The sequence below is a fragment of the Castor canadensis genome, chromosome 7 (assembly GCF_047511655.1).
Source record: "Castor canadensis chromosome 7, mCasCan1.hap1v2, whole genome shotgun sequence".
NCBI lineage: Eukaryota > Metazoa > Chordata > Mammalia > Rodentia > Castoridae > Castor > Castor canadensis.
In genome coordinates, this window is record NC_133392.1 from 105244087 (window position 1) to 105258514 (window position 14428).

At 35.6% G+C, this 14428-nt stretch overlaps 1 protein-coding gene across 7 annotated transcripts in view; it reads right to left on the bottom strand.

Annotated features, from left to right (window-relative positions):
• The window catches only part of Lrrc7 (leucine rich repeat containing 7), a 509113-nt gene that overhangs the window by 93439 nt on the left and 401246 nt on the right, over positions 1–14428 (bottom strand). For 5 of the 7 annotated variants that reach the window (XM_074079777.1, XM_074079774.1, XM_074079771.1 and 2 more), the window contains 4 exons: positions 8554–8665; positions 8158–8338; positions 4876–6562; positions 901–1041 (listed from right to left, as the gene is read on the bottom strand). In XM_074079777.1, the coding sequence (XP_073935878.1) occupies positions 901–1041; positions 4876–6562; positions 8158–8338; positions 8554–8665 (2121 nt within the window). The remainder of the gene's footprint in view (positions 1–900; positions 1042–4875; positions 6563–8157; positions 8339–8553; positions 8666–14428) is intronic. The other 2 variants (XM_074079778.1, XM_074079773.1) reach the window with 1 other exon arrangement.

Genomic DNA, 14428 nt, shown 5'->3' on the forward strand with positions numbered 1-14428 from the left:
TGAGAAGTAAGAAATATTTGTAGGTTACTATCATTCTGTTATCCCTATTCTGCATTTTTTTTACAAAATTACTAGGCTAATCAGTATATGGAATACAGGAATAGCCATAATGACATGTAGTATGAAAATGACTCATTAGTCTCTTGAGATGTAGTAAGAGAGAAAGCATAAATCAATTTAAATAGGTATAATGGGCATTACAAATTTTGCCTTAATAAAACAAGCAGAAATGTTTCTTTGACAATGGAAATATTTCCTCTTACAATAAATTTCCCATTTAACCATGCCTACATTTTCATTTAAAAATGTGAACTTGCTACTTTTTCATTAACGTAGGAAGAGTAACAATTGCTTGCTAAGCTGCAAACTTGTTTCTCATCTTTTACTTCTGCATTATATTTCCCACAAAGAAAGTAGACTGAAAAAGCTGTTAAAAGTGCCAACCATTTAATTTCCATTCTAACTTAAGTTTCAATGCCTTTTCCAAGGAGGCAACTGAAATCCAATAATTTCCTGTTTTGTTCTCAGAATGCATCATCAAGGAAAGACAGGGCTATCTCCAAAAAAGTAAAAAATAAATATGTAAACACAAAAGAAAGAAAAACAAATAGAAAAAGTGAATAATAAGAAAAATGAGCCTTAAAGCAACACAAATAGCCATGTACCTGCTCAATCCAAAAAGCAAAGCTCAATCCAAAAAGCAAACCTGATAATCAGTATAGCTACAAATACACATTTAGCAGCTAAGAATTCAGGCTCTACATTATTTCCCCTTGTGCTTTTTGGACTCATGAGAGCCTATAATAAGCAGGGTTGTATGTATAGCCTAAATACATTAAATGAACAAATAACATTAATTGGCTTTGGTATGCTGACACATGTAGGGCAGTCCATACTTACTTTCTGAAGAGGTAGTTCTTGATGATCAAATTTAGACTTAGTCTGCAAGTTTAAAGTCATGCTTCTGCCTGCATGCATTGCTGAAATACCTCCATAGGGCAGCATGCCAAGGTTAACTGTGTTGTGTTTGTAAGCAGCATTCTGAGTAGAGGAAATAATCACGTGACAGGATGTGAACACATGCTCAACAAACCAATTATTACATGAACATGTTTAAATTTATAACATTTAACTTTAAGCGGGCAAACAGTAACTCTCTTTTTAAACATGCACTTGATCAGACAAAAGCATACAGTAAACAGTGTTAGTTAGGCACATAATGAGTACCATCCAAAAACTACAGAAAAGACAAAAAAGCAGAGAAGATACATTCTGTTTTACACTTACTGCTAACTCAAAGGCATAAAATCTATTTGTATATCATAGTTTAGTGACTTTGGACAAGTATTGTTCATCTGTGATAGTCTTTTAATTTTAGAAATTCCAATAAGGAAGTATTATTTAAATTTTATCAGCTACAAATCACATAGTCTCTTTCACATTGTGAGATCATCATATATGAAAATCAAATATTAACTTCTAATTCTGCCTAAAGCTAATACATTGCAATGTTAAGGCCAAAATTACTCTTGTTTATCACTGAGTCTATAGGCATAATTACAGCAACTCAGAAAAACAGTTGGTCACAAATTCACTCAATCTGACCCACTGGTTTGATTGAATTTACTTATCAATTCAGCTATAATACCCAATAAGTTATATGTATATTTGAATATTTTAATTTTTCTTAAAAATTACATTTTTAAACCACAGAAGTTTCACAATGATATTAAAGTAATTATAATTTGTGAATTGCTAATGCTATTTATCTAGTATACTTAAATACCTGTATAACACTGGTGATATTTACATTGTGCTTACTCTTCAACAGGTACATCTAAAACTATCCCATGTTACTGAGAGATAATTTTTTTCTATGGGACTTTATAGACAGGTTAAAATATTTTAGATTTCCTATCATTGAAACTTCATCCTACTGATAGCATTTGCTACTTTATGTGATTCTCTTATTTTGGAAAACAAAATCCACAGAAGTTGACTTGGCATAATTTTTCTTAACTGAATATTATTAAGCATTAACAGCAGGCAGCTACTCTATTTTGAGAGCATAATTTGTAGAGTAATGATTTTTACTGTCATTTTATTGTGTTGTATGAAGGGATTATTATACTCCTGATAACGTGCTTATCTATCAATCATATTTCTTATGTATTCATGATTATTTCATACAGACATTTCTCGTTGTCACCATGCTGAAAGTGAAAAAGACGTTTAGACATCTGGATCTGGCACTGGGATGACTCCTTAGGGTTTAGATTATTGCAGTCTAGTGTTTTTTAGCTCTTCTAGAAGAGTAGCAGTCTCAGACATTTGGTTTCATGTTTTAAATACTCTGTCACAGTGGGGGTCTGTAGTGGAAGCACAAGCTTTGTGGCTATACTAAAGGAGAATACAGCATCTTTTATGTATGTAGTGCACTAGTTGGAGCTGTCTTTACAAGGTTAACACTGCGATTTTTTGCCAACATTGCATTGTACTGTTAAACTTACCCTATGTCTAGACCTTTGGGCAATTGTCTTTTACATTGAATCACAAAGATCTTTAGTTGCTATTATAGCTATTTGATTTTCAGCATTCAAATGGCTCAACTAAGTTTCAATGAGAAAGAAGCAGACCATGTCTCTGGTGCAGTCTGACTTAAGAGGAATGTGAAGTAGCACAGTTGTGTTAAAATCAGGTTTACAAACCTGTGCTTTGGTACCCTGAATTCATCTTGCTGAGTAGCTGGGAAGTTTTAAGTAAGAGAGAGACTGAATTGCTCAGTAACTCAACTGAAAGGGGAAAAAAAGTTACTTGGAGAAAACAAAAGAGCTTCCAGATCTGACATCTTAAAGTAATATGCTAAGGCAATTTAATTTCTTTGAATGAAATCATAAACTATTGACTATACATTGAAATTGCTCTGAAAAATTAAAGATAGGCCCAGGGAATTATAAACAAAGATGGGAAATGTTGATATCAACTAAAAAGGGAGGTGTCATCACAACAAAAAATACATATGAATTCACTTTTAGTCACCTGTAGGCAGGCAGGGCCTCCAGATTTTGTTGATTCCAACCCCATCCCCATCACTATATTCCCAACCCTCTAAAATTCTTGCTCCATCTAGATGAGTCACCTACTTTTCAGTAGCTTGGCTCAAAGGAGAGGAACCACTTATATGGGATATCAGTAAATAAATGATGATACCAAATGCTTAGACCTTTATCTTTTCATTTTCATGCTTTGTATTCACTCACTCTTCTGCTGCCTCAAATTACTAGTCATTGTACATATGCTCCAAAAAGCTTCTTATAACCTTTCTTGACTAGTTCATCTTACCCTGTTACGTATGGTCGTGTCTACACGAGGCCAGAGTTCCCAAACTGTACTGTATTATTTGGCCCCAAATATTTTCGCCCTCCAAGTTATCTGTCTACATGGAGATATAACTTGAGGTAAGGCATGGTGACAACCGACCAGGTGTCTCCCACTGACAGCCAGTCATGAGGCTTTGATGAGGCTCCCTTCAATGGGACTGAGCACACCTATTTGAAACAGACATTCTGATGAAATATTTTGCAAGGCAGAACCAATTTCCACATTAAGAAACTAACATCCATACCCACATTTATTAGTTCAGTCATTCCCTAGAAAATTGTTTTCTTGTCATGTAGACACGACCTACAAATAATATAATTATTTAAAGAGTAAACCTGAAAACACAAAATTCAATATTAAAGAAATACATAATGAATGAAGTGACCTGTGCTTTCAGTAGGACACTAAATAAAATAATAAAACTATGGGGTAAAACATTCTGATAGCATATCTCCAATTTACCCAGAGCATTTAATCCTAGAAAATAAGAACAAAAAGCCCCATTTTCATAATAAGGCTCTTAAAGACTCTAATATGAACACAGAGCACAGAAAGCCCTCTGCACTAAAGCCACAATGTACACTGAATGATGATGGCAAATTGATAATCATTCTTGACAATGAAACAACAGATTTCTCTTAAAAAGATTTGAACTGGCAACAAAAAAGTAATTCTAGCCTTTATACTTTTTTTTTTTAAAACCCTCTATTCACTGTGCATTCCACACTTTATTATGACTCAATTTTTAACTGGATTAGGATTGATTTGGGGTTAATTTCCTTTTTCTGCTACAAGATACACACCAATTTGTACATTTGTAGTCTTTGTAAAGACATCATCTATTTTTGTTGTCTGTAGTATGATTAAAATTTAAACGTTTACCTCTATAAAATCGAATATTCTAACTGGCAGATTTTTTTATTAAATAAAATCGTGTGTAGGAAGGCATTTAATCTCAGCTTATTTTATTTTTCTGTTTCTTTCTGGGAAGATTATTGCTTATTGGAAGTAATGACTTCAGTAGTCCCATAGCAGTGACTATGTGAAAATTTTATAAAGAAATTAGGCCTGAATTTAATGTAAGTGAGTCAATGCCGCAAAGGGTGAAATACTCACTTCTTATAGATTCAATAAAATTATACTCTTTAGGTCATTAGAGACAGTTTGTGCCCTAGGAGAGGCATTTTGCCTTGCCTTAATGTCTAGGAGGCAACTGAAGCACCATTGCATATAATAGAGTCAAATTCCCTCTTATTAACAGTATTTAGGTTAGATTTGATAAATAATTCACCTGCAGCTTACAGATTCTCAGACAGCATTAAGCAATAAGCCATGAAAATCTATTGTGATCAATTTCCCCCACAATATAAAAAAATAAAGTGCTAATCATCTACTCATTCATGTAGGTCATGCTTCATTACATGTGCTTAGAAGTGCCGTTAAAGGAAAACTGAAGGCAGGAGAGAGATTCTTACAGAGAAATGCCAAACATACCCTGTCTAACCTTCTAGCTTCTATATGTCTAAGCAGCTGTTGTCTCCAGTCTGCAGGCATTTTACCACAGCTCTCCTCTCCCTTCACAGAAGTAGGCCTCGTCTTTATATCACTGTTATCTGATGGCTTGTCACCATAGTTACCCAAGTTATAGTCAGATGGTATTTTTTCCAAAAGAGCTGCCATAGTAGGCCTAGCTGAAACTGGCCTGGTTTGGGAGGCACCGTAACTCTCTGTACTGTAGCTTCTTGCCGACAATGGCCTCCTCTGGGTAAGGTTTTTAACTGGAAAACTTCCCGCCTGCGCTTTCACTTCTTGATATGAAGGGTGTTCGTCTTCATACCTGCCATTCCTCTTCAGGAACTGGGACTCAGTCACTGAAACGCTGCTTTGGCGATCAAGCCCTCCCCTATATGCAGGTCGGCCGTACCTATCGCTCGGAGGCAGCTCGTGAGGCTCACTGACCCTTCTAAACATGGCCATCTCTGTGGAGCTCGCCAGGGAGTCAGCTCTTCTTAAGAAGCCTGCCCTGGACCCTTGGCTGGCAAACTGGGCATTCACCACAGCATCCTCATTCACAGATGGCTGGGAGAATGAAAACATTTGCTCCATTGGTGGGTATCCTCTGTAGGCTCTAGGACTAACCAAATCCTTGGTGATGTTTTTGCCGGGCTGCTGCACATACTCAGAATTGTGTTGGAAAGGGGGTGCCATCCTCTTTTCAGCTTTCACTTCCACTGCTCCTTGAGGATTGAAGCTTTGGTCAAATTGGTAGACCTTTTTTGTCATAGAAGCCTTTTGTTGTTGTGGTACTTTACTACTTCCATAAGTGAGCATCTCGTCATCCAGCATGGGGACTGACTGGCTTCGAGACATGCTGGACATGCCATGGTCTGGTCCCAACATTTTATCTGGTCGTTCATGGCTTCCTAAGTGATCACTCCCAGAAGCATAGTTTTCTAATGGTATGTTATATACCTTGTAGGTACCAATGTCAATCTCATCGATACTCTGTGACTTTTTGAATTTATTAGACTTTATATCTTTCATTAACGGAGAAAGCCTCTCTGTGCTTTTGCTAATGGCGATAACACCTTTAGAATCTGGGCGGCAGTGGATCTGAGAAAAGACATTACCAAGACTCCTGTTGGGGTTGGAATCATGATACTCCCATGGTACTCCTGGAGAAAAAGGACCAGGTATCTCAGCTGATTCTTTTATATGTTCTTTCCTTTCAGGCAAGGGGCTGGTAGTGGGGGTTGTCTCTAATTTGGAAGGAAAAGCAGTCCTGTCTTCAAATGGACTAGGGGTTCTGGTCCAATTCTGCCAAGGATTGGAAGGAGGCACTTCTGTTTCTGGAGTGTGTCTGTGTGTAGACTGCTCAAGTTCCAGGGGAACACCAACAATCCTATCCTGTCTGATCAAAGGCCTGCGTCCATGACAAGATCCATGAGAAGATGTACTTCTGGACTTGGAACTTAAGAGAGGATTGTTGGCATTCTCGCCTGTGGTTTCCTCAGCAACAAACCCTGTGTTGTCATAGTGTGAGCTGTCAGTCCAGTTGTCAGTGAAAGCATCACTCATTGGCAGCCGGTCAGGACGCTGGGGTAGATTCCCGGGGGGAACAGCCTCCCGCTGGCTGAGTAATGGCTTTGCATCAAGAGGCTGTGGGTAAGATTGTGCAATCCTGTGAACACAATGGGAAGAAGAAACTTGAACATGAGGAAGAGTTAGTCTTTGCCAGAAAGAACAAGCAACAAAGAAGGCAACTATTCTTTGCTTAGCTGATCACTTATCTTCACCTGACTTATGATCAAGAGAGAATTATTTCACTTGCTGCCCCCCAAATCTACTTCTTTACTCTGATTTTTTTCTTTCTCCCTGGTGATTATTGCCAGTAAAATTTACTTACCTATTATGTTTATTGTACACCATCTTGTGTACTCTGCTAGGATGCAAACTTATGAGGACCGAGATCTTTTTCTCTTCAGGCTCAAAATAGTGCCTGGCACATAGCGTTTGTTGAATGAATGAATGAATGAATGAATGAAATACATAAGCCTCAGAAATAGTCCTGAAACCTGACTGTTAATTAGGGTCACATGATTCCTAATACTCATTCCTGGAGATTTTGATTCAGTACATTTCCCGACTATTGGTTGAGAGTAATTTTTCTTAAAAATGCTTGGTATTTCTATTGAATTAAAATGTCTTCAAATACAGCCAGGTCTACAGATACTACATGCTACATTAAGGGCATACTGAGGTGTCTTTTTTTCTAGAATGTAAATCACATCATGACTTTAGGTCACTGGCATATTTTTCCCAGTGACCAGCTCTAGCATATCTGTAGCATATGCTCATTTTCCTATTTTTATCCCAAAGCATTTGCCAATAATAATTGTTACTAATAATTCAGATAATATCAAATTATATATGTGTATATATACATATGTTTATGTGCTTTATAAGTGAGGGAGAAGTGTTAGTGTGCTTCTCTTAATTGGAAAAAAGAACATTTGGAAGACATCTTCCAAAAGTACTTAAATTAATCTCAGCTCACATAATAATAATGACTTTATAAACTTAAAGAGTTAAGATTATTTTTATCATGGACATTGATGGATAGAAATAATCATGAATTACTAAAAAAGACATTAGCAAGAGGGACAATAGTATCAGTAAAATATGAATAAAAGTTATTGATTACCTATATCACATGACAGTTTTTATTTGCTCATTCACTGTAAAATATAACAATAAATTATGAAACAAAGAAATAAGAACAGGACAAATATTGTCGTGCTGTGTGCTTTTATTATGATATGTGGCTTTTTTTTTTTAATTTGAAAAACAGGACTAATATAGAGGAGGAGGCATTTGGAAAGATTACATACATCCTGACTTCAGGTGGTGATGAAATGATACTGGTGACAACAACAATAATGACAACTTTGTGCCAGGCACACAAATGCTTTAAATGCATTTTGGATGGTGAAATGCTCCCACGCTTCATAAACATGTGTTAGTCGAACACATTTTTGACTTTAAATTTTTTGTTTCTATCGTATCATCCTGTTTTCCTTAGTCAATGGCATCGTTCTGTAAGGTGGATTTGTTTGCTCTTGGAAGTCCCAGGGGAACTATATTTGCTTACCTGCCCCTCTGTCTTCTATGCCACTCATGTGTTGAACACAATTGCAAAATTAAGAAGATTTTATTTTTCAAAAAGTTGCTGAAAGTAAGCATTTGGGAACAGAAAAGTGGGAATTCTAAACACACCTGTTACCCCACAAAGAATTATGAACTGCATCTTTAGTTGTTGTCTGCAAGGACCCCATTTTAACCCGGGTGTTAGAGGATCCTGAAGAAGCCTGAGAAGGCGAGTAGTCTGAGTAAGTGCCTGAGGAAACGCTGTTATTCAGACAGTGAGTTTTGTCAACTTCAGACTCATCAGTTGATTCTGAAATTTAAAGAGGAAACATATTACAAAGCTATGAACACTGACAATTGCAAACAGAAAAGTAAGTACGAAAAACAGATTTGATATTGATGAGTGTTAGAAATACATATTTGTAAAGTACTTTTGTAGACTATGGTACATCGTAGCTTATGACTGGTGATTCATCATGCACATGCATTAGCAGCATATTTTCCACATCAGCTTCACAATGTTACCTTTTTTGTCCTTCCCTAGCAGAACAAGTTTGGGTGGGTACAGAGGGGTCTCAGCTAATGAAGGATGAAGTTCCCCAATCCTCATTTCATTAGCTGGATGAACAAAAGAATCCTGAGAGATATAATAATACAGGACAAGGAAAGTAAACATTTAAACAGTGGTTAACCAAGATGGCAATATCGCTATTTGGCTCAGATTCAAAGATGTGGCTTTAGGATTTAATCCTCCATGGGGCATCAGAAACAATAAACCATATGTATTTCTACGTTGAGCACTAGTTTTTTTTTCTAATTTAAGTAAGTCTATTTCTTCATCAAACCGATTTTTGAATGTTGTTTGTTTGCCAGACACTGTGCAAAGAACCGTGGAGTTTCCAAAGAAAGACAAAATGTGGCCCCCTGGAAATCTAGTCTAGTTAGGAAGTTGAAATATAATTCATCTTAACCCATCACTGAATTATGACAAGTCTATACGGCAGTATGATTCTGACTAGTCCATGACACATACACACTGAAGAATTCTAAGGGTTGTACTATGAGAGCGCTAAGAGGGAAGTATAACATTGACCAGCTAGATTTTTTTCCCATCCCTTGTAGCCACATTAATGCACTGTTAGATTCTCTAAGTCCTGCTCTTCCTACCATTTTCCCTCATGACCAATCTATTCTGCTAACTATCTTATATCCACTCACTGAGTGTAATGAATGATAATGGTACAAGAGTATAACTTCATAATAATAAATGAGCATGTAAAAACCCCAAGAATTTTAAACTTGTAAAATTCAAATCATTATTTCCAGTTAACCAGATAGTAAGAAAATTAGGGAAGACAAAATACTGAATTCACTTTCTTCTAGACAGAAAAATGCCTTGACTCTGTTCAAAGGTAAGTAGTAATAAAAGTTTATGCTTGGCAACCATCATTATGTCTCCTTTTAAAAATACTTTATGTTAATTCAGGTTCAAAGAAGAGTTTTCATTTCTTAGCATCTTGTTAGCTTAGAACATTAACCTAAGAAATATGGAGATATTTTGTTAAATAAGAGAAAGAATATATTTGGACAAATCATCAGAAATTTAAAAAGACCTGCCTAATAAGTAATTGGTTGGTATAATGAATAGACAGAAATTCTTACTGTAATTTTGTATATTCCCATGGTGACAGGCTCACAGGCTCAGGTTTGAGTATTTCAGAGAAATACATCCATTTTTTTTTAACTCTTAAATTCTTGATTTTGGATTTTTTCTAGGGCATGGTTAGGTTTGTGTGGAAATATACGCCTATGAAACCCAGCATATATCTAGAACTTGTTAATTTTTTGGAAAAAGAATATTTTAATAGAAGAAGACTGAAAGATCATTTAGTCCAACCTTTTCATGTCTAGAGGCAGATTCTGGGACCCAGTTCAGGCCTAGGCTCACACTGACAATTAGACCAAACATTGGGGATGAGTCTCCTGGGTTCCAATTCTGTGGTTACCTCTCCCCAGAGTGGTGAGGGGCATTAGAGACATAAAATGAAGACTCAGACTTAAAGAAGGATCAGAAAGAGTGTGATGTTGATGAAAATCCTGAGACTGAAGAAAGAAACCTTCATGAATTTTTATGAATTTTGAAAATAATTTCAAAGTTCAGCATAATAACATGGTAAAATCTGAAGATGACAAAATAGAGAATAAAAGCCCCTATATATCTTTAGAGAAATTTATAAAACACTATTTCTCAAAACAGTAATTTGAAGGGCATACAATATGTTGAATTATCAAAATTTTAGTTATAAGTTGTCATATTGTCATCCTTTTACTGCTTTATCATTTATGAGTCAAGTTACCTTGGGCAAGTTAATATACCCCTTGACCTTATTCAGTACATGAAGGTAATAGGTAATAGTAATTAGTGTTAATTTCTGCCTAGTACTATCTATGAATGTAAAAGTAGCTTATTCATGTGAAAAAAATTTAAAAAGTATTTTTATAGCACCCAATACAAACATAGGAATTTTATATTAGTCAAAACCAAAAATTAAACAGAGACACAAAAAAAGCAAACCAAATACAAGCACAGAATGTTAATATATAAGGGCTTTACTTTTCCCCCTTATATCCTCAAGCCATTTGTTTGTATAGATCATACTTTCAAATTTGTATTACAAAATTGTTACCAGAATTCTTCATGGTAGCTATTGTTCAACTGAGCCATAAGTTTTGACCCTGACCAAAAATTTCTGTTGTGAATTAAAAAGAATCTTAGTGACATAAAAAAATAAACTTAGCAACTAATCATGAGATCACATCTCATTTCTAGGGTTCTGTGACTCTCTACCTAGGAAGATGGCAGTACTCAAGTAAGAGTGATAGATTTGCACTGATCCTGTGGGACTACCTTATCTTTATAAGCAAGATGGTAATGATGACAATGATGATGATAACCATCAGTTATGGGACATACTCCATGTCTGCTACTGTGCTATGCTATACATTTTATCTATATTATCTCTGTTAATGATCTGAAAGATAATCTTGTTTTTATTGTCTTATTTTAAATTCTTATCATTATCTTTGTTTTACTGATAAAAAAGCAGAGGCACAGGGAGATAACTTCATAATTCAATGAACAAACTTAATAAGTGATAGAGCCAGAATTTGAATTAGGATTTGTTCAACTTGATGGTCTCCTATAAGATCCGCCATATTGTCTATCCTAAGAAAAGTACATTTTTCAAAAGGGCTTCACAGAACAAAGTTAACTGCTCAATAAATGAAACTGATAATTGACATTGTCTTTAGAAATTCTTTTATGGAGACAAAAGGAATCAAGTTTCTGCTGGAAAAATTATGTGACATTGTGGGGTTACTTCTATGGGTAAAGACAGTGGAAGTTAGTAGTAGTAACCAAATTTAGTAGGTGTCCCATTATAAGCACATTAAACCACATTTCCTTCTGATAAGGAAACAGAAGCAGAAGGGGAAAGAAAAAGTAAAATTTCCTTTATTATCCCATTGTCTTTCCACTATTTAAGCTAAATCTTAGTATTATGGCCAGAAAGGGATTCTAAGGTAGAAGTCAATAGAAAAAAGCTCTTATTTCTGAGCTTTTGAGAGTCTTGGTCTAATATGGATATATTATTGCTAATATTAATACATGATTAATAATATTGATATTAGTGAATTATTAATGAATGATATAAGGAAATTTTCAAGGGTACTTGACTATTTTCTATTATTTGGAGAAAGATACGGCTTCTCTATAGAGGGAAATTGGGTGAGTCTTCTAACAAAGGCAAAGGTTCGGAACATATTTGAATATGGCAATCAAAGTAAACAGGTGTCCAGGCAGTTATCTGCAGAGGATTAAAGGAAAATGGCTCAGAATTTGGCATCATGGACAAGAACTGTCATTTACTTTAGTCTTCTACATCAGGAACTATGCTTAGAGCTGCTATATCTGATTTCATCTCCACAGAAACTGTGAAAGGGTGTTATTACCTATATTTTTAAAGGTAAAGAAACCAAGGCTCAGAAAGGTTTGACTTGGATTGTTATGGTCACACAATTGGTAACAAGTTAAAGCCAAGATTTTAATTCATGTCTCTAGCTACTTAAACGGAACTGTTAAGTATCTATTTTGGTCTAGAGTCACTGTAACAAAATTACTGAGACCTTAAGGGCATTCATATGCCAAGAGTTTATTTAACACACAGGTGTTAAAAGTGTGGATAGATAAGATAGTCACCAATCAATAAATCATTTACTCAACAAAAACTCAGAAATTGTCTTTGACTTCAATGAATTTCTAATTGGATGGAGAGTCAGATACATTAACAAATTTGTAATACTAGACTATATCAATCATTAACTAATTAGTTTTTTTTTGAGACAGAGTCTTGGTAAATAGGCTAGGCTAACCTCAAACTTGGAATCCTCCTGCCTCAGCCTCCTGAGTTCTAGGATTACTGACCTGTGCCACCATGCCCAGTTTCAATCATTAATTTATTTAATAAATATTTATTGTGTACCTGTTCTGTCATAGGCACTGTGCTAGACATTGGGAATACAGATGCTCTGAAACTTACAGTGGGGCTACATCCTTATAAACCCATAAATTGAAAATAATATTGAGTCAAAAATGCATTTAGCATACCTAACCCGTTAAACATCATAGCCTAGCAATGCAGTACACTATAGAGTTTCAGTTGTTAACACTTGTGATTCTGTGGCTGACGGAAAGCTGTGGTTTACTGCCACTGTCATCATCATGAGAGATTATTGGATCACATAGCATTAGCCCCCTAAAGATCAAAATTCAAAATTTGAAGTGTGGTTTCCACTTGACTGTATATTGCTTTCACAGCATCACAAAGTCAAAAATTCCTAAATTAAACCACCATAAATCAGGGACTAGCTGTACAATGATGAACAATATAGAAGTGGTTTCATGAAACTCATAGTTTGAAGTAAATTAAATAATCATACATGTTCTAATTATGCTTAATGCAAATTAACAGGGTTATGTGATAGAGAAAATCAGAGGATCAGATAACCAAGTTGATCAGGGAACACCTTCCTGTTGAAGTGAGATTTAAATTGAGACCTGAAGGCCGAGGAAGTGCCAATCCCAAAAAAGAGCTGGGCAAAGGCAAATGCAAACGTCAGAAGTCATTATGAAGGAAAATGGGAGAAAAAGGCATCTTCTAATCAACCTGTTCTCTTTGTTCCTGTGGTTCTCCTGGCTTTATTCTTTGCTTAGCATAACATATGTTAAAACTATGGGCATAGCATAGGCAAACGGAACGTTATTAATAAATGTTGCTTTTCCTCTCCCTTTTCCACTTACTTTCCTGCATTTGTAATCTATTTACTTGTTTTTACTTTCTGCTTCTGACTACCTTTGTTCTTTGCTTTTTTCTTTCTGGGTTTAAGTATTTAATTACATGGATAAATTTACCATGAGGTGTGTAATACCCTATTGCACGTTTTTGGCAGTGTGAACTAAATAACAATGACTCAAAAATGGCACAAAGCTGTGTGTGGTGATACATGCTTTTAATCCCAGCACTCAGGATGCTGAGGCAGGAGGATGGTGAGTTTTAAGCCAGTTTGGGCTACACAGTGAGACCCTGTCTCAACAAACAAACAAACAAACAAGCACAAAAAAGCATGCAAGTGCAAAACATATAATAAACGTTTGAGATAAATGATCAGTGAGATGCTTGGTTACCTGTATTTATTAAAATGGGACATTGAAAAAAAATGGAGTGTGATGCCTCAATTTGACTGCACTGAATTTGAAACACAATGATACAATTGTCTTGGGATGGCTAAAAGTTAGGAAAAGAAGATCTGGAATCTCAATTTTACATAAACTATTGAAATTGCCTGTGAAAATTCTCTTCAAGAAGAAAAGGGTAATAGAAATAAACTAAGAAATGAGTGGGGCAAATTATACAAATAAATATAGCATTAGAAGTTAAGTTTACATCTTAGCCTGATTTAATTAGGCTACTCTAGTTAATAGGTTTAGATTTTCTGTAGGTAGGAAAAAGCACTGGGGTGTTTTTAAAGAGGGCAAAGAGATGGCTTAGATTTGTGATCTTTTGAAAAAACATTGTCAAGGCAACGAGGAAGCTGGGACCAGATAAAGCAAGACATTGATAGTTTTTACAGTAATGTGGTACAAATTTGAGGACTTGAGGAGATGCATTTAAGTGGAAAAGTACAGGTTTTGGTAATTATTTGGAAAGAATAGGAAGTGGAGAGAAAGAAAGAAAAAGAAATCAGGATACATCCCCAGTTTCTGGCTTGAAAGAACTTGTACATAATGCACCAGATCAAGATGCAGAACGGAAGCAGAAGTAAATTTGGGAAGGAATGTTAA